The sequence below is a fragment of the Lonchura striata genome, chromosome 4 (genome assembly GCF_046129695.1).
Source record: "Lonchura striata isolate bLonStr1 chromosome 4, bLonStr1.mat, whole genome shotgun sequence".
Classification (NCBI taxonomy): Eukaryota; Metazoa; Chordata; class Aves; order Passeriformes; family Estrildidae; genus Lonchura; species Lonchura striata.
The window spans coordinates 7565598-7587311 of NC_134606.1; the positions used below are offsets into that span (position 1 = coordinate 7565598).

The following is a 21714-nucleotide window of genomic DNA, read 5'->3' on the forward strand; positions in this document are numbered from 1 at the left end:
TTTTTTTCATATTTTAATCATATTCCATTAGCTGAGCAGTTGCTGTATTTTGGTTTTTTCCAGTAGGAGTTGGCTCATTTAAGCACACTAACATGATGGACTCAAATACCATTATCTTGGTTTCCTTTTCTTACCCCATTTAACCATTTTGAGATTATTTTCCCCCTTGTTGAGGAAGTTCCTTATTGTAGCTGAACTAAAAAAATAAGTGTGTTGCAATAGTCTGCAATGAGTGCAGCATGACACTTGAGATTATTTCAGTGTATGTAATCATTGAGACACTTCTGGGATCCAGCACGAGTTATTTTGCAGATCTCCAGACAAACCTGATGTCACTTTTGTTTCAGAAGTCCAGAAATCTGCCCTTCTCATCCACCAAATTCCACGCATAAGTACCCCATTACAGAATCTACCATAATTTTCATCAGTAAAATCCATGAACAGACACAAGTGCAAAGCAAAATGTCATTTTATTTAATTCAAGGACTATTTTCCTTCTAGTATTGCTGAAGGGATCACCTCCTGGGGAATTGATCATTACAAAGTCCCTGTCTAAAAGTTCAAGTGCTCTTGTTGTACATTCTTTTGAAACACAGAAAACATAATGACCAAGTAGGTGGGCAGCTACTTGCAGTTTTAGCCCACCTAAATTAGCATTGCTTCAGGCTAGAAAACAATTCAAGTAGTAAAATAATGAAAAATGTTAACCTTTAAGGTCACTACCATATTTTGATCAAAAAAGTCCTGAATGTATGAAAAGAACATTTGTACATGTTATGAAGTTGTTTTTTAACCAGACACTGTCAAAGATGGCAGTTAAATATTTTGGACCAGTTGTCAACCAGATATTTAAGAGTTCTATCTGAAGGTTTATTACCAATTTCATTATGCAATTCACTTTTCACATTAAGCTCTTTAACAAAAGCAACATAGACCCGCACCAGAATCACTGTAGACAGATTTCATTTTATAGAATGCCCTTCTGAAAATTCATTTCAAAATAGAGATGCTTTTTCTCCAGAACTGTAAAAGCCATAAAAATGCAAAATATCTGTTAGGAAATTTTTAATCAAAATTATTCCTTAATGTTCAAAATAACATTTAACCTTCTACTTTTTGTTGTTGTTGTCATCATCCACATATTGACCAATAGACTAAACAGGTAACAATGGTTCACGTTTTTCCCCCACCTGAAACATTTCCTCTAACACAGGCCCAAAGAGAGGCAATACAGAGATTCAGGGACATGGATTATGCATGGCAAAGGTAATCCTCTATCACTTTAATTTAGAACAATTCTGATTCTAGCACACAACTTGGAGTCTCAGTTGTTCTCGATCTGCTCTAGGTCCAAGTCCCCACAGTCTAGAGGGAAGATTCCTTCTTCAGTGCTCTCACAATCACTCGTGTCCTCGTCGCTTTCACACACGGCGTCTGCTTTCTTATAATCCCTTGTTTTGAAGCTACCTTGGCACGACCCGTGGTGCCTCCCTTCGTCCAGCTGCTCTTTCATCGGGCTGGAGCCGGGGGTGATGATGTTCATAAGATCGTTTGAGTCACATGGGGATGACACAATTGTCTTCATTTGTGTGTCATCATCATCATCTTCATAGTCAAGGGAGCAAAGACTTTTGGAATTTTTTAAAGTCTGCAATAAAAAAAAAAAAAGAAATCATGACTATATTAAACATGACTGGACAGGAGGAACAGAATAAATTCTTGAAATTCTTTAATGGTTTGAGTGTATGTACTCAAGAGTGCCACGTGTTTAAAGTAATCCTCGAAATGAGAGGCACGAAGAAAGAGGAAGAATGGTATTTACTTACTACACAGTCAGGCTTTGCACGGATATTTTGCCTAGATTCCCATCTGTGAGAAAAACAGTCCCCTTTTTTATGCAGGAAGAGCCAAAAACCCACCCTTGGTCAACTACATGAGGAAAGAGAGACACCCACCCAGTTTGCTGTATTGGGTTTCTGGCAAATCCAGAGCAGAGCATTTGGTGACACCAGCATTTAGGTCAGACAGCTGCACTGCAGCCTGGTCAACAATTAATTTCCCCTGCAGACAATGAGCCCTCAGGCGTCACCTCGGTGAGACTGCCAGGACAACTGGCACATTTGGGTAATCTCAAACAGAAGAAACCCAAGCCTCTACTGAGAACATCTTGCTCCAGGAGTCAGCTTAGTTTGTCTTTCAGCTGGGTACTGTCTGAACAAGAGCTCAGGAGAAATTCTGTTTAAATTCAAAGGATATTAAAACTAGGAGGGGACTCATCTTTATTTGTACAATCGCTAAAGAAAATAAACACTTAGCAAATGTGCTAATTCTGTATCAGAGATAAAGGAAAAATGCCTAAGCTGCTCATGGAGATGTAAGGGATCCTTGGCTAGAATCTAGGGAGATCATTTAAGAAGAAACCAAATATACCAAGAGCAGCACCTAAATTTTAACAAGTGAGAAACTTCCAAATTGTGCCTAATGCAAGCACCAAGTGAGAGGAAGGTGAAACAGCCATGGCTCCTCTGAGAGGTGGTGCAAGACAGAACAATGTCACACTCATTTTCAGTCTCTCACTGGTTAAGTGACTCCAGTCTCACAGACAGGAATCACTGTATTACAAGGAGATCCACAGGGAAAAGGACCAACTTTCACACCCATTTCCAGCTTCCTCCCCCAATTTGTCATTTCTTAAGTATTTCATATTTGTTTATTTGAAATGGGAACATTGCAACATTCCTAGTATGCTGTATTCCAGATGCTCTTCCAGACAACACTGTAATGGTTCCTACTCCACCAGCACCCACATAAGGAGGCTTATCAGTATCTTTGGGTATTTTTTAAACAAAACTTCACAAATTCAGAAGAAATTTGAATTAGCCTTGTTTATTTACAGCTGGTTAAATGAAGATCACCTCACCAGGGTGAGAGGATTAGCCTGATCCCTTAGGCTGATGTTACATGTGGAACCCCTTGCAGACAATCCCACTGCCGTGCTGCAAGGTCACAGAGCTCCTTGGACGTACCTACATCAAGTCTACACAGAAAGTTCACTGGGGGGGAAGTTCAGGTAAAGGAAAAAAAGGAGAGCACTCAAGGTTTGGAGCTCAGACACAGCACAGGCAGGCTGAGGGTGACCAGCAGCACTGGGATGGGATGTGGCCCCATCACTGGCACTGCAGCAGCATTCCCTGAGCCTGCACCACACTTAACACAACAATGCAACACATTTCTCTAGTGATCAGGGCTTTGTTGTGCTCTTCCCCTGCTCAAACAGCTTCCATATCTCACAACACATATTAGATGATTAATTAACAAGTCATACTTTTCTGGCCAGAAAGATCTATAAGGGATAATCTAGTTTGTTTGAACAGACAAACAAGACCTCATCTAGGAGCTGATTTATGTAACTCCAAAGATGAACTCTCTGAGGAAAAAAGAAATACTGCTGGTCATAGTTCTGTCAGCAGGAATTCAAAGTCTTTGTTAGCTGTGGTTAAAGCCCATATCCAGTTTGGCATGTGACTAACACCAAGATAAATAACCTTGTATAATCAAAAATATTACTATTTTCAAATTTTACACCCCTGTGAAAACAGCTTCAGTATAATATAAATTCCTGTTTTCAAAATGCTTCTGTATAGCTCACTTGCATTTTATTCAAGAAGAAGCATTTGAGAACATTCCAGTATCTTTCTATGACTAACATGTACAAATTTCTCTCATATTTACTTAAAAGCAAACCAGTATGTTTTTAAAGTAAAAAATACTAAAGTATATTTTAATCCTAAATCTACCTCACTGCTTTGAAAAACACAAGATGTGCTCAATCTCCATATAGGGGACAATATTTTCAGTTCTTTAAACTTATAGTAGGAACTAGGAGGGAAAGGAACCAAATAAAGAGAAGCTTTGAAAGTTCTGCTTTCAGTGCTTTAAAAAGGAATTCCTGAGTCCCCCTTCAAAATATCTTTTATTCAATTTACTGCTAGAAATTAATCCAACCACACAGCTGTCCTTCTAGAAGGTTTGTGTACATAAATGGAAAATTGCCTGTTAGCTGTACTGTGCTGAAACCACTTGAATGGGAACTTTTAGCCCGTTTCAACACAACAGCAAGTGCATTCAACTGGTTCTTTGTTCACCCACTTGTCACAACCTCACCAAACTAAAAATAGGTGGATTTATTATCTCGCAGCACAATCCAGCTCCTTTCACAAAGCAAAAGGTAGAAATTGCAATGCATTCAGGCCCTCTGAACTGCAGCTTTCCATGTTACACTGGTACAGTACCACACCTTTCAAGAACAATTGTGCTCAGTGGGGAGCCTGCGAGTACTTGCTCAATGGTCCTCATTTTATAAAGGATGCTGGACTAGCAAGACAAAAGAGTCCACAGTTGGCAATGGATAGAACTCAATCAGCTAGAAGTATTCTTTTGTGTGATGGAAAAAAAAGGGGGAAAAAGAACCCTCAGAGTTTTAAAAGAAGTGAGGCGATAAAATGTCTGAATATTAAGGAAAAAACCCCAACTTTGTACCAAAAACAATGGTGGAGAAGGAAATAAAAGAAATCTCTCTAGACCCTTGCCATACAAAGCAAACGAGAAAGGCCCAGAGCAGCTTGAAAGGAAGCTAATGTCTGTACTCTTTATTAAACCTTCACTTCAGAAACCCATAATACATCACTTTCCAAATATAAGAAGCAATAAAAAGGTTGTTTTTGTTTTACTAACAAAACTAGAGCATTTGCTACAGTAGTCAAGGGAAAAAATAAGACATTTATGTGCATGAAAACCTAGTGTATAATGGGAGCAGCAGTTCTCATGCTTCTCCCCCAAGCCCCCATCATCCTCCTCCAAGTCCACCCCTCGGCTCTGAGTGGGGTGAGGATCCAGCTGCTCTCAAGAGGTGCAGCTGCAGCAGCTGGCACTCACTGAGGAGCAGAGGAAGCCTGAAACCTCAGCCCATCCTATTGCCCCCTCAGCACCAGTTATCACCAGGGGATGGGGCTGCTCCCTGAAGGCACAGGCTTAGGCAGAGAGGGAGTTCATCAGACTAATCAGACTGGTTATTTGGCTTGCTTCCTGTCCCATCCTGAGACTTTTGCCTGCAGTGGCAAAGGAGATGCTGCTTTAAGACTGGCACACAGGATTTCTTGACTGTTAAGGTCTCTCTACCAGTAATATGAAATATATGGATGCTGCAGTGGTCCTCATGATGAGGACATTCTGGAATTTCCTGGAGTATCAGCATCTAACCCAAGAGCAAAACACTGAAGTAGCAGAACCCAAGCATGGAGCAACTTGTGGCTTTTTTGTTCCTTCCCTGTATCTAGCCAGTTGATGGAGATGGGGCAAGTTAGATGGGCTGCACTTCTCCCTTTCAGAGCTTCATAGGTCCTTACTTCACTTCCTTGAATTATATCTCCTGTAGATTAGTGAGACTGGCTCAAAAATGCCTTTACTGATGGTAACTCATAGTTAAACTTCATATCAGGAGCACCACAAACAACACAATGCCTTTGTGTCTCACACCAACCTGTCCTCAGAGAGGTCACAGCTGAGTCTCAGCAACAACAAAACCCAACCATGATAGAAATTTGTTATTTGGAGAGATTCCATTCAGTGAAGCTAAGGGGGAGGCTTGAGGAAGGACTCTGTAAGAACTGACACAAAAGCCTGGTGCTGAGCAGGTCTCAATCACACAGAACAAACCATCACCTGGCTGACATCACATCCAGCCACACAGATGTGAAGAGTGTCCCTCCCTCCTGTAATCTGAATTTTCATTCCATGCACCTAATTACATTAATACCTTCACCTGTGACATTCAAATTGGATATGTACAGTAAACTAATGTACAGTAAACATATCTACTGTAAACTATTAGAAATGCCAACTTGTTGTACAGATTAAAAAATATCCCATCACTATCTTAATCCTGCATCTTCTACTATGCATGAAGTGAAAAATAGTAAGAAAAAATGTTGTGTTTATGTAACAAACCAATAATCTTTCTGTAGAGTAAATCTCTTGACATCTGACTGACTTTTCTGTCTTGAATTGCACTGAGCATTTTGTGAACACTCCAGTGTTTGCAGATAACCTTTGCTATCAAGAAACTTGCAGCTGAGTAGAAATGCTGCTTCACTGGTACAAAGTGGTGCTGACAGGAGGAAAACAACATAGTAGTCTCCATGATGTTATGTGCTTGAGGCTTACTAATGCACTAGAAGTTAAACACCCAAGTTAAGTAGGAAAGAATCTCTCCCTTTTCAAACAAGAAATTAAAAGGTATAGAAATACATCAGATTTTATAATTCAAGTGTCTAGGAAAACAGTTCAAGTCCAAAACCACTGCAGATTTTTAAGTTATGCATTCGAAGTAAATCAAAAGACCCATAATTATTTTTCTTGCATCTGGTTAAAAAACAAGTAGTGAACAAAAACATTTCTATTTAGGTATTATGTAGAAACCATCAATCCCAAGAAAATTCCTGACACCTTCATGGGAAAATCATCTCTGTTCAAACTGATTTGGGAATCAAAGATGCTGTTCTCTTTTTTTTTTTTTAGCTCTGCAGTTATCCATCAGCTTTCTGGAAATTTGACATGTACTTTTATATATTAGAAAGGCAATGTTTATAGCATCATCTATAGCTAGTAATCAGAAAAGAACTGGAATACTAGATATGAATGATAGCAAACAGCCTCTAACATTCTGCCATGTAATTAGACACTGAACTATAATAACCATTTCTTCTAGCAGAGAAAGAATTACTGCTGCAATTCTTGTAGTCAAATAAGGTAAAACTATTTGCAATGCCAAAGACCCAGTTAAAAATCAATGCAAGCTGACAGCAATACACAGCAATATGGCTATGACTTGAAATGACAATTGTTCAGTGCTTTGTCTCTGCTGTATCTTCAAAGATTATTTCAATTTTTTAAGATGTAGGTGCCCAGGGAGGGAAGGAAACTGCCATCAACTCATTTCACATCAGATGCTAAACAGCATCATGATGTAACAGGCTTTCATCTCCCACTAGCCAGACTGTTCTAGATTTAAGTGTGCAGTTTTCTGGTGTAGTCTACCATGAAAGTTGATCTATTTATCGGCCTAGATATTTATGCTCATATTCTAAATTGTGCCACAGTATCCCTATAAGTTTTGTTTATAAGCTACAAGAACCTGTGATTTAATTTGGCTTTCTATGTAGTGCTATTAGTTGCAAAAATAGTATGACAAAGAAATACTCAGGTGAAATGCAGAATGCAGAATTTATCTAATTATGCTCAGATATGCCAGAATACAAGGCTGCTCATTGTGTCAAGTAACTGAGAGAAACCACTGGAATAGTTAAAGTCTCCAAGTGAAAGAAAAATAAAATGCACAAAGCCTGGGGGACAGGAGGGAAAATGGGGGTCCAGTTCCCTGACTGAACATCACTGCACCCACACAAGGCCCCCAGCACTGGTGAGGGGATCCCAGAACTCAGGCACTGCAGCCTTCAGAGCTGCAAAGCAGCCTTCTCACCTAGCTAGGAAACTTGTAGGACCCAGTTAACATCACTGCTATCACACCACAACCCAAACAGACAAGTTGGAGGCATGGCAGATCCCAAATACATCAGGGATTACAAATAGCATGGATTGAGTTCAGTCCAAATACCTACACCCCCCTTGCCCCAAACTCAGAAATCATCCATCATGAGCACTGCACATACAATAGTAAATTTCACACTTAAATATCCTCTCAAACAAAGCATCTTTTCCTTTTAGTGGTTTGGAAAGATGATCTGAACCACTGAGAGCATCCCCAGCCCCCCTCAGAGCTATCAGCTCCCTCCTCTCGTGGCTTACCAAGTACCAGCACTCAGGGAAGTCCCAATATTAAGTAACATAAGAAACCAAGGAATTTAAGCAGATTAAAGAAAAAGTCTGTCAGCCTACAAGTGTTTAAACTGAATTTAAGCAGCCAAACCACTACGGTAATTTTGTACTTATTCCTTTAAAAATTATATTTTGGTCAGATGGGGCAATTTAGTGCAGGAAACTCAGTGCTGGGGTTTAGCAGCTTCTACAAGTTCAGGACTATTCATCTTGGGGTTAACTTTTGTTTGTTTTTAAAGACAAATTGGAAGCTAAGCAAGTTAATGCAGTACTTAATGTAATACAGTCAAGAATATGATTCAACACTAGTGCTAACATGGAGAGGGTGAACAAATATAGAAATTTTCCCTTTTATAAAGCTCAAACCAACATTAAACCACATTTTCAAAAGTTTACAGTATGGGATTTTAATCAAGATATTAGCCTCTTAGATTTTCTAATTCAGTGGATTTGTGAACTGCACTCTTTTACCTTCCCTGTCTGAGTAAGTATAAATCATGCAAGCTTTTATTGTAAGACTGTGGAAATGCACTCTACAAACATCAGATTTACTTATTTCACCTGAATGTAATTAAGAGAAAGTTTCGGCTATTCTTAGGACCAGTCCAGCAGGCACCTACAGATGCTATGAATTATGCCATTAGCTACAACAGAGGGGCTCACACAGAGGATTTAACTCTTCTGAAGTGACTAATAATCAATACAGTGCCAAAGGGGAACACAGTGGCATTGCTTTGTTCAGCTGCATAATACAGTACAAGGCTTGGGCCAGGGAGAAGGAGGTTGAAGCCAAATAGGACAATTCCTAGATGCAGCAGCAGTGCTCATCTGAAATGCACCCATGCATTAAAACAGCTTTCTTCAAAGACAAAGAAGCACCACAGAAAAAAAAGTTATTCCAAAGGGCTCTGAAAGAGCAGGGAAATAGCCTGGATGATGGGTTCTTGCTCTGGTCTTGCTTCAGCAACAGCTGCAGTCAGGGGTCTCTGCTGTACCACAGAAATTCTTCTGCTTTAAGGTAAACCACTGTCTTTGCACTCCTGTCTCCAGATTATTTTAGTACTCACATCTCTATTATGGATAGTGAATTTATTTACCTTATGGACAGAGTGAAGAGCTGGACAACATGGAACTGGGTCTCTACTTGAGCTGCATAAGCTCCAGAGGCTTTGGTCTGGCAAATCCAATCAGCCAACAGCACTAATGAGCAATGGTGCGATGAACAAACAGCTGCACCACTTGTGTGCATGCAGGGATGATAAACACATCTGGTTTTGCAGGAGAAGGACACAGAGGGAAACAATGTAAGCACATGCTCTCTCCCAGCAGAAGTGATTCATGCTTTGCCAGAGTTGTTCCCTCTTATCCTATTCAAGAACTATTACCTTTCTTTCAGAAAGAAAACAAACTACAAAAGCAAGAAACAACCCAAACTGTGTATTACCATCTTCCATAGTAATATGACAAAATAATTTTATGAAGACTTAGTTAAATCAAATCTAATTCAGATGAAAGATACATCTATTTTTCCACATTTTAGACTGAAAAATAAGAAAGCACACACACATCATTAACATGAGCTACACACACACCCCCAAACAGAAACACAGGCACAAAAGGAGCAGCACAAGGAAACTGCTTAACAAGACTATGATTGCTTGCAGCACCATCTCTCAGTGTTCAGCATTCAGGATCCAAAAACAAAGACCACCCTGGGTAGTCAAAGCCTTCTGATGTATTATTCCTCTGACAGAAGAATTACCAGACTACAATCAGCTCTGAAACAACATAAACAAAAAAGTCACCTCCAATCCCAGGAGTTTTAGTAAGTTTCTCAGTTTCTAACTAGGTACATTTAGACACAAAGAGAAAAAGCTCTACCTGTGCTTCCACAAAACTCCAAATAAAAAGTGGCATTTAAAAGTTTGCTTTGCCATGCCAAACTCTGCTCTCAAATAACAAGGTATAAGTTGACTGATTATGCACTGGAGTAACACAGGACAGGATTTGACCTTTGTGGCTTCAAAACATGAGCATATTGGCTTCATTTCCTGCCATTTACATGTCATCTATTTTTATAGAGAAGTTCTATTCCTGAGAAGTTTAGCCAAGGTCTTATTCCTTCATGACTTTGCCATGAGCTGCAAACAATTACTTTAACAACTGAATCACATATGCACTGACTGCTGCAGCATACATCCATGTACCAACATCTCTTAAAATTCCTGCATGTTCTCGTCTCATTTTTTTTTATCCTCAGGTCCAATATTAAGTTGATGTGATGGGTCAAACTTAGGAGAAATTAGAGAAGTAAACCCCAAATCCTGATTCCAATGCTGCCCTCATTAGTTACTGACAGATGTCAGACTCACCTATATTATTGCGTTATGCTGGAACTCCATCATAACTAGCATTTTAAGGGATTCTATAATTGGGCCATAAAGTTCACTTCTGCCAGGGGAGGGGGATGGGGGAAAAAGGGAAAACTACCCCATCAGCTTGGGAACAGTTCCCCCTTCTTCAAACAAATTTTTCACTCCAGAAATACTTGTCTAAAAGAAAGCCCTAAGATCTTGCTATGCAAGTGCACAGAGGGACACACAGGCACAGACACACAGACAAAGCACAAATGCTGCTATGAATCTTTTGCTCAGCTCAATGCAAAACCCACAATTTAACAGTAAATTCTTCCAGGAGCATTAATGCAAACTGTAGGTGGACCTTTACCACTAATTATTTCCAGGGACAAGTTAAACTGAACACAATTAATTTGTTTAAGAATTAGTACCAGAGATTGAAGTTGAATGGTGCAGTGACTGCATTTTCCTAGCTCAGTATCTGATTTTGGACTATTTGAACATTTTAAAAATAATGTGGTTCAGGAAGTGATGCTGACATTAAGTGACAAGACTGCTACATATTTTTAATACTTAGTCAACTTGTACTAAAACTTCTGTTTGATAAATAAAATTCAGACAAGTTTGTTTATTGGTTCAAATGCCAAAGCTGACAACATGTCAGCAGTTGATGCTCAGTATGTTGTTTGTTTTTTTTTTTTTTTTTTTTTTCATTCAGGAAACCATATATGTGGTCCTTTATCCTTAGTGGAATACATGTTTTAAAACACATAATTCCAAGTCAGAGGAGAAGCAAAGTATACACAACTTGTGTAAGGCAGAGCTAACTCTCATATTCCCAAGACATTGAGGTAACACTAAAACTGAGCACAACCTCTCAGTGCATATCCCTCAGTTTTCCTCTATTGTGTAGTAAACCCAGAGTTTGCATGAAAAAGCTGCAACATTCAAAAAAACCTGTACATTAAATTACAACATGTGCTTTGTTTTAAAGATGAGGATCTGTTTATGCTAACCCAGCTTGCAAATTTCCTAGCATACCATAAAGGCCTTTTGAATTTTAGTCACATGGTTACTAATACAATAAAAACTGAAATCAGGGAACTCATCAGAAGTCTCATTTATTTAAAATTCCTTTTCTGCCAATACTCAAATTTATTGCAAAGCACATGTCATTAGAATAAAAATAAGTGAGTACTTTCAAATATAGAAACAGATGAGCTATTTGATTATCTGCAGCTTACCTTAACACTAAACCATCACCTCCCAGATCACTTATGGAGAAAACATCTCCTTATTAACTATATTCTATTAGAAGTTGCATCTAACAGCAGCTTTACAGAACAAACTTCTCTTCAATTTTTATGTACTTGAGAAAACATGGAACAAGTCAATATTTCCCATCCTAATGGAAAAGTTGACATTAACTGATGTAGAAAAATTCTAATCAGTTCATTTTCAGAGGTTCAAGATACCTGCTCTGCTTTTATCACAACTATGCACCAGTGCATACATGCAGCAGGAATTTATCAATGCAATGCAAGTCTAACAAAATACCAAATGACAGTTAAGTTTAAGGCTTTTCCAAGTGATTTTAATAAACTTCTCTGTAGAAAAAAAGCCTCAGATGAAGCAACTTGGTTTAAGGTCTCTTTTAGATGATGATGCATCAAGTCAGAAAGTGACTGTCAAAAAGCAAGGGAAGTTTCACAACAGAGTATGGAAGAACAAAGTCTTTGTGTTCAAGTAGCACAAAAGTGTACTAATCTATTAATTTGATTAACATGCCATTACAAAAATACGAAATATTTAAAGAAAATCCTCTCCCTGAACTGCCCTGAGTTAAATTCAAATATGTACAACTTCTTTTTCTAATAAATTTTAGAAATTACACTGGGATTTTATTTTTTGCAAAAAAATCTGGAAAAGTTCCCATATCATTGATTAAACACTACTCAACACTTCTGCTAGCCATCATCTCTTGCAATTTAGAGCACAGGAAAAATTATCTTAATCTTCTGCCACCTGCCAAAACCCAGATAATAAAACCTGAGAAAAGTGCTCTCACCTCTCTTTAAACCCTCTGGTGCAGCTTAGGCACATTAACTATAAGTACTCTATATTTCTATATTTAACACTGAACCATAGCTCTCAACTCAGTATTGTATTGTTTTCCAAACAACATCACCAATCATTTTAGCATAATCCAATTTTCTGACAGGATAAGTAATAATTAAAAAAGAAATATCCACAGCTGGCTGAAACCTGGCATGGGAGTCAATAGATGGCCCCTTTCTTTTCTCATAATGTCAAATGCAGCTGGTCTGGTACTCATTAGCTCTTTCAGCAACAAATACTTATTGTACATACAGGAACTTGCAAGAAAGGAAAAGCAACTCTGCAGCAGATACTGAGCTGCCTCTTCTTCTCAGCACGTTGCTTACAGGAAAGCACCATAACCATCCACGCAGAGCTGATGCAGGTGTGGCAGAGCAGCACAGCCATGAGCAGCTCTGGGGATCTGCAAGGCATTTGTTACAGAATCCATTCACAAAAGAGGGGGGGAAAACCTCCATCCTTAATGAGATTTCCTTTTCTTCGCTCTCCTCAGGGCTTATACTCCCTCACTGTCAGAGCACAGGGAACCTCCAGCACAAGGGCTCACTTCATTAAATGCCATTTCGGGCCTAATTTCACATTGTGAGCCGCTGTGCCGAGGCAAAGAAAGCAAAACGCCAGATGCTCTCTGTGCCTGCTGCCTCAGCAGCGTTTCATTCACTGCTCCCAAAAACTTCCAGGCATCCATTCAAAACCAAGTACCCCCAGCCTGGCCTGGCCTGCCACAGGACAAAGTGCTGGCTTGTCTTCAGCTCACTTTTGATGCTTGCCTATCATCTCCCAGCCCAGCCTACTCCTATCTCCTTTCCTTCTTCCCAAGCCTGCTGGAATTTGAACTTTAAATGGATGCCCTCCATGGCAACAATAGATAAAAAAGGAGCCTTTGATTGTTCATGCGTTGCAGAAAAGAAAGGAGGAGATTCATCCTGGCTGCGACCTAGCAGAAACTCATCAAGCACAGCTCCCCTTCCACTGCAATGGGATGCCTGTGCCTGGAGCCACTCATTCAAGCTCCCTGTGTCTATGTTTCCATTCAAAGAGGATGAATTCTTCAGGTTTCCCCTGTTAAGGAATTAAATGTTGATCCTGTGAATGAAGTGCAACACCAAGCTTGGAAAGCTGCCAAAAGGTTCTGTAACACTCAGCAGTTTGGAGTTAATTCAATACTTATTGATACCTAGCAGGATTTATTGCTGCATTATTTATAAGGGGGGGGGGGGGGGGGGGAATCACAGAGCCATATTTAGACTTTGGTAATAAACTATTTTTAGCACCATCTGTTTTTCTAGCTTGTTCCCTTGCTTGGGCAAGAGAATACTTTCATCCAATTCCCTCTTCCTTGCCCATTTAAAAGAATCCACAGAATCTAAACTGAAACACAAGTTAGTATCACTCAATATTTATTGTGCAGCAATCCTCCTAATCATGTTCTGGAAATCAAATCTGCTGACTAAGGACAGTCTTGGGCTGGTGTAACACTATATATGTTGTCTTTACAGAACTGAGCATTTTTTAATGTAAGGGGCAATGTGCTTCACACAAAGGAGGTTACTATCTAGAAAGAAACAACTGATCATTAACTGCATTAAGCCATCTGAAAAGTGGTTCACAACTCCTGGCAGTGCTTTTCTGGGACACAGTTGCCAAGTTTCACCCTCATTAAACACAGACTTTTTTTTGGTCATAAGTACATTCTGCCAGGCCAGGCTGCTGTTAGAGGGGGAGAGAAATCATAAGCACCTGCTGCAAGCACCTTGTTTCAGAGATGAGTTTCAAGCTGCATCTGTTACCCACTCAAAAGCTCCCCCAAACCTCAAATTACCTCTTTGAGTTTAGATTGATATTCTGCCTTTAGAATGTGACAACACTGGTGGCCTCTGCAACATGACAAGGGACAGAATGAAGGGATTGCTGGTTGCTTGAACTCTCAGAGAAGCAAGGCTTTGGGTACTTCATACAGATTAAGTTCTCAGAAATGCACTTGATAATACAAATATTACCCTCCTGACTCACAAGAAGTTTTGTTTTCACCCAAACAGCAGCACAAATATTCAAAAACTTCACTGTTAATTGTGTCAGAATAAGAAATTTTACTGTAGACCAGAAAACTAATGTAAAATATGAGCTCATAGAGTTCTTACTTGTTACGAAGGGCAGCAGCAATAAGGGTTGCAGGCTCGTTTCCTAGGCCTTCCAGCACAGGTCAAGCATTCCTAGGGAGCAGACTGTGTGCAGCAGAAAACCAAAAAAACCTCCCAGCATGTGGTACACAGGTCAAAATTAAATTCTACAAATGCACAACAGAAAAATACAGCCACTGTAACGGGTTCCAACAAAGTCTTGAGGGCTTTGAAACTTCAAGCAATCAGTATTATTAATAGAACATTCACTTGGCACTGGCATTATGCAACAATAATTTCAGTGTGAAGGAAATACAACAGTGCTGCCCATCCAGCAGCCCCTGGGATGTTTTCTTCCACTTCACTGCATTTTTTTTTCTTCCCCCACTGGAGGAAACAGGACACAGCACTTCTAACAGCAAGTACAACAAACTGCCAGGTACATGGAAAGGCTCCTTGGCAGCACAATACATGGCCAGGCCATTCCCAGGATCAGAGCCAGGATGGGGAAGTCTGCTCCTGCTGAGAAGCATCTCCACAAGCCCCAGCAGCAACCACTGTGTCCCATCTGCCAAAGCTCCCCACTCATGTGACAAGTGGTCTGTCCCTCTCCAGGGGAATAAAACTTCCAAAGCAGTGCTGCTTGGAGAGGACACCTCTCCAAGGACAGTCTGCCTCAGCTGAGAGAGCTCAATAAAAGCTATTCCAGGGACAGGATCAGTCTGCAGTACTTTGAGTGGCCACACAAAGCACATGGACAAAAGCCAGCACATACAGTAACTGCTGCAATAAACTTAAGATTTATTGCCAAGTATGTTTAAGAGTAAAAACTAAGATTACAACTTGTAGTTCAATTCCCTAAGGCTGTTGCATAACCTGCAAATATATTACAACATGAGAGCAAACTAATACTGGTGATTTAACCAGGAATATAATCAGAGGATCTGGAAATCTTCAAAAATCCAGCTTGCTGCAAGCCTTATATCAAAGCATCCCACTTTCATGGGGGCAAGGATGCTTGCTTGCATATAAACAGACACTTTTGTGAAGATTTGGAAGGTGTAGCCTACCTGATTCCTTTTACAAAGCTGACACCTTATTAGCTAGCACATAATCATATTTAGTATGATTCTGCATTCAGACAGTACTATAGGGACAGATGAATCACAGTCTCAGAAAGCAGCTGGAGAAGATGATGGCAAAAAGATCCAGCATCAGGCTCACCAGGATCTGCCCATCCACGCTTCCCTTACACACCAGATGGCTCTGGAAAGACAACACTTATCTGTCTTTAAAAATCAGTGATCACAAAGAAAGGGCTTCATGATTAACTCTCAAGTCCATACCCATGTGAGGGGTGGCTGTGTGCCAGTGAAAGGAACTGTGGCAAGCCAGAAGAATCTGTACAAACTCCATTTATATCCTAGTCCATTCAGGGATCTCTCCTTTCCACCCCAGTGACTAAGGGATCTGAGCAACAGGGATCCACAACTCCACCACTGAAACACTCTGTCAAAATTCTTGCACATCAAGCCCATGTGAAATTGATCTACAGCTGGTTTTAACTATATCAAATTATATATTGGCAAAAAACAGGAACCATTAGGAGATTTGCGTTTCACCCTACTTAAATAGTTCATAATCTATAAGCAAAGTCTGATCTTATCAGTCTTGAATTTCCAATTTTTAAAATAATGCTCCAAAAGCACTGAGGTAGCTTGAACAAAATGTGACTTTTTTAAAAAAAGTCACACAATACATGTATTTTTTAAACCTCAGTAGGCTTGTTACCACTACTTAGCATTTTGAACAGTATTACTTCAGTCCTCATGATGAACATTACTGAGCAACATGTTTCCATGCCAAGGCCTCCAATGGCAGAGCACAGTGAAAAAAGTACAGAAAGGCTTTCTAATACATAAATGAATTGTGTATGTGCTCTGTAAGCAGCCACAAATCTTTGTCTCCAGACACTAGTCAGCATAAACACACCAACACTAGCTTGCAAGGTCACCAACATTAACTTATTCAGAGTGAACTCCTCCTGATTTGGAGTGGTATCACCCTTGGAGTGGTTCCTCCTAGTGGAAACATTTTATCGTGACAGGTACACAAAATTCCCTGACAATATCCAGCAGTTCAGCATTTCCTACAATGGCTGTATTTACACAAGCACACACTGGCTTGTGTCCACTACCAATGGCTGCAGGCCATCTGAACGAGTTGTGTTATACTTCACTCAAGCTAAAGGTGGGAATTCAGCTCTTTAGTTAAGATTTAAGAAGTGGATACATACTTCAGGTATTGCAAGTATGCATTACAAATTACTCCTCCTTCCCCCACCAAACAGAATAATGTATTTACCAGATTAACCACACCCTAAAGTCTAATCTAATTGCTTTTGAATCAGACTGTATCAGTACAAGATGCAACAAAAACATGCAGGCACCCCAGAGACTTGAGGAGCCATTTCTCTTAAAACTGATTTCTTTATGCTGCCCACTCCTGCAGGGAGAGGACACCTCCTGCAGAGCTCAACCAACACAGAACAGAGGTAAAATAAGCTGAATTTAAACCAGGGTTCTGTCCAAAGGATATGAGAACAGCCAGACAATTTGGATGTCTAAGAGCTTATTGGTGCCTCAAAAGATTAAGTTCTTTCCAGTATACTGAAGCCATTCAAGATTATTAATTACCACCTAACTACTCAGAGTCCATGCTTTCTGCTGTTAAAGGACCTTAGGCTCAGTAACAGAAAGGAGATAAAATTCTCATTTCTTATGGTTATTTGAATCTCCACGAGGTGTCTCTCCCCAGGAGAGCAGAAAACTCAGATTTTCTACAATATGAATACCAGAGAATAGTATTTTTCAACATGGAGCATATATATACTTTAGTTGTAAGTCTGAGGTGAGTCTGGAAGTGAAACACACTCCACTGCAAAGTTAAGTATTTCTGTTCATAATAAATTCCATTATTACACTCCTACTCACCTGACAGAGTACTTCTATTTAACAAGCTTAAGGGCCATTTACCAACCCAACTGCACACTTGCATGCCCTGAAAACACACCTTACTCTGCCAACTATGTGAGCTTTTCAAAACTGAAAAAAAAGCAAGTTTATTGCTCTGGGACATGCAATTTTAACAAGCCTTGGAAATTCAACTAAAAAAAAAAATTGGTTCTATAGTAACACAGGCTCAAGTAACAAGAGTTACACAACCAAAATAACATTAAATGTTTAACAGCATGGCCTGTGCATTGCAGTTCAGGACAGTACACTCTGAAATCCCTGAAACCTTCAAGTCCATATTTTTATTCAGTAAAGTATCCTTAAAACAAGTATGAAGAATAAGATTGTCGGGGCAGGTGGGGGGGAGACAAACCCGCTAGGCAAGCTATTATGGAAAAGTAAATTTAACTAAATGCTGAAAGGAGAGAAGTGGGAAAAAACAAAACAAAAAAAAAAAAAACAGGCTAAGTTTATATTTGAGGGGTTTGGACCACATCAAGAGTTTCAGCCTCTGGATCAATTTTGGCTTTGTGCACTAATGAAGAATTTCAGTGAGGCTCTGTGTTGACTGTGCTTCAAACACATCTGATTTCTGCCACTCTCAGCACACACTACAGCAGTTACAAGTAACTTTGAAGCTTTATAAAATAGGACATGACAGTTAAGCCACAAGCACCTGTCATATGTGTTTTAAGATCTTTCATACTATTTGTACATCATAACACTACTTCATATCACTTATTTCAACCTACTAATTCAAGCTTTGTAACGTTCATCTTTTAAAATCGACAATTTTCAACACACTGGCTGAGATGGAGTTACCCAGCATTAGCTGAAGTTCACAAAACTTTCAGTCCTGCTAAGCAATTTACACCACATTATTCTTGTTCCAATACTGCCAAGACCACAAAGTTCTCCTGCTCTTTACTGGTCACGTGAATTAGTCTAGAATATAAGAAAAGCACATGCTGATCAATGTAAAACAGAACTGAAAACTGAGATAGTTAAAATATAACAAGACAAAGGAAAAAAGTGTCATACAGTATCAAAAGCCACACCTGAAGAACACTGGGAATATGCAAAACCCTTTGCCAGAAGGACAATATCTTTGCAGAGCTTAAATTGCTCAACCTCTGGTCTTAAAGGCTCTTTTAAACTCTGCATTTGTAAAACCTTTAGAGGCCCAAGCAATCATATACAGAATTCTTGAATTGTGACAAATTAGTCTACCTCTTGCATGAGAAAAAGGACCACATAGGCTACATATCTTCTGGTTTTATCTTCTGGTCAGGCTTGGCTGAGGGAAGGCAGTTTCTACAGCAGGGAGACAGAAATGTTAGTAAATGTGGTACTGCAGCCCCCTGCTACATGCATCCTTCCTGGGTAAGGTGGAAGGAGGAGAGACCCAACCTGCAGCAGGCAGCAGTGACCCCAGTGAAGCACCAGAGACCCCAGAAGGGACTCATTGAGCCAAGCCTTGGTTCTAATGCAGACCTAAAGATCTACCCAAGAGTGAGATCTACCACTTCTCCTTCCACTGAGACACAGGATGTTGTTCTCCTATTGCACTAGAACATCGTGTCCTTTTGAAAATGAAATACATACCAAAAATAAAAATCTGCAAGTAGAATTTCAACACTTTGATATTTCTGATCAAGGCACACTGTGCAATGATACCTGGCAACTAGGGTACTGCAAATAGTAAATGTTAAAATTTTTCAACAGGCCTCCAAAATACAGCTTTTATCACACCAAAACACTTAATGAAAACACTTCTGTGCTGGCGATACTTCATGTTCAAAAAAGTCTACTGACTAAGAGTACCCACTTTTGCAACCCCCAAAATACCAAGATAGGCCCCTTCTTTTTTAGGGGAAAACTGAAATTAAGGTTTTGCATTTAGAAAGAATGAACTGGGAATAGGCAGTACACTAAGAGCAGAGTGTCTGCATTCAGCTATTCTACAACAGTCACTGTCCTTCACACCTCACACCCTTCTCACTTGGTAACTGCTACACAGGCAACCCTCAGCTCACACATGGGGCCTTCCTACAATTTGTCCCCTCAAAGTACGAGTTGTCAAATCTGTGGTGTGATTAGGAAAAGAAAAATTTTTAAGTCCAGGCTTCCTTTGGAAATGCTGCAAAATAATTCATGTGAAAAAAACGTTAGTGCTGTTTTCAAATTAAAACCAGAGGGTGAGCCCCTCCTGCAGGAGAAACATGCTTGACAGAGTGAAGATAACCCTTATCAAATCATCCTGTACCCCTTGCATTAATAAAGCAGTTTAATTAAACATAAATGCAGTTCAGATGAGTACACTGCATTTCATGCAGCTGGAAGCAATGCTCCTAGGTCAGAGAAAGAAAGACAAATTTGTGCAAACATCTGCAAAAAAAAGTTCAATGACTTGATCTCCTCTCCTTTCCCAGTTTCCAAAGTACTCTGAATTTTTGTTTTCCCAGTCATCCTTCTTTATAATGCCTACAAGAAGGGACATTCTTTTGGACCAAAAAAAAAAAAAAAAAATTGTACTGCCAAGATTAGCTCTAAAATGTTTCAGTTACACTTGACAAAGCAGTTGTTGAAATTCTTTTCGTTTACATCAGTTTATCAGTTTCTATATCTAATTTGAGTACTTGAGTACTTAGTCACTTGGTTGAAGTTTAAAAGGTTGCCACATTAATAACAGTTATCAGCACACTGCTGGCTGCTCAGCAGTACTGGAAGCAAGCAGAAATAGTTGCATTTAAGAAGTGAGGATGCATTTACTATTTTCTCAAAAGCATAGGAAGACAGTTAAAATGGAAATGCTGTTGAGCAAACATCCGGATCGATGGAACAGTCATTTCACAGAGCACTGAATGAACCAAGTTATTTTTTAACTACTGCAAGTTCAAGATTCTTTAAAAGGCTGTTGGGTGGATGAAGTGTGTCACTCCAGTATTGCAACAAGAACAACTAATGGAAAACTACCCAGGCTTCTGCTCCACACAGGGTGCTGCAGCTCAGGCTCCAAAAGGTTTGGACTAAGGCAAGCTCTTCACATTTCTACCATTTTATTGTTGAAGTCAGAGCATTTTAGCCACTCCAAGTTTTTAATAACTTCCTGTCAGCAAGATACATCTCTTAACATAGCAAAATTAAGCCTAACACAAAGGGACCTATCTACTACTTATCCAGTTGATGACTTACACTAGAAATTTTATGTAATCCCTTTTTACCTTCTACTGCATGTCAGAGTTAAGAACTCCTGTTCAGGAGCTTTATTTTGGTCTCTATAATTTAATTATTACAACAGACCTAATCTCCAAGGTACCACCTTATTTCCTAGCTAATGCAAATATTTACTTGAACTATTTAATGGCATTTTTAAACCAGACAGGTGATGTCTGATCAAAGTATTTTCCTGAAAGCCAGATACTCAACACAGCAGATGTGTTCACATGACAAAGCAACATCAAACTCTGTGGTGAGATCTCCAACACTGGGAACAATGTAAACTATAACCATGACAACAGCAAATCACCTACAGAAAAAGACTGCAACACCTCCTGATATGAAAAAAACACGAGTCCTAACTTCACCCTGCATTGCCCAAATACAAGCAGTGTTTTTCACTCCAAACTGACACTTTCAATCTTGATCTCAAGAGCAAATGTAAAACCAGCTCATTCCACTACACATAAATTAATAATTTATATAAATAAAAGTGAATCAATTTAGAGAAATATTTAAAAACAAAGAAAACCAAAGACTCTGGGACCTAAAGGAAAGCATGTTAAAATAAATAACTTTTTCATCTCTGCTTGCATAGAAAGTTGAACAACTCCAAACATTTGGATATGAAGAAATATTTTAAAGAAATTTCGTTTTAATCCCAATTTTCTTTAGACTCACCTGAAAGTAACTGTACTAACTTCTGCCATAAATAATTTTTTTCATTCAACAAAAATTCTTTAATCTTTTGCTTCAAAATAAATGTAAAAACCTTATACACCTGACTTGAATGCTGGTAAATTCCCACATGAGAGGACTGCCCACCAGCACTGAGTGACCTTCCTGTTGCTCTCTCCCTTCAATCATAACAAAAAAGTCCCCAGATTTTAGAGGCTTCTTGGCACTGTGTATTCCTGGGTAATTCTTCTAAAACAGACAATGCTTCTCTTGCTTTTTGCAAACTTAAACCATTCTCATTTCAAAATGGAAATT

General features: G+C 39.4%; 1 protein-coding gene across 1 annotated transcript in view; it reads right to left on the bottom strand.

Moving 5' to 3' along the window:
- Nucleotides 1–451: 451 nt before the first annotated feature.
- The window catches only part of FAM53A (family with sequence similarity 53 member A), a 69910-nt gene continuing 48647 nt past the window's right edge, over nt 452–21714 (bottom strand). Inside the window, exon 5 of the mRNA XM_021535679.2 lies at nt 452–1648. Coding sequence (XP_021391354.2) covers nt 1325–1648 — 324 coding nt within the window. The 3' untranslated portion in view covers nt 452–1324. The remainder of the gene's footprint in view (nt 1649–21714) is intronic.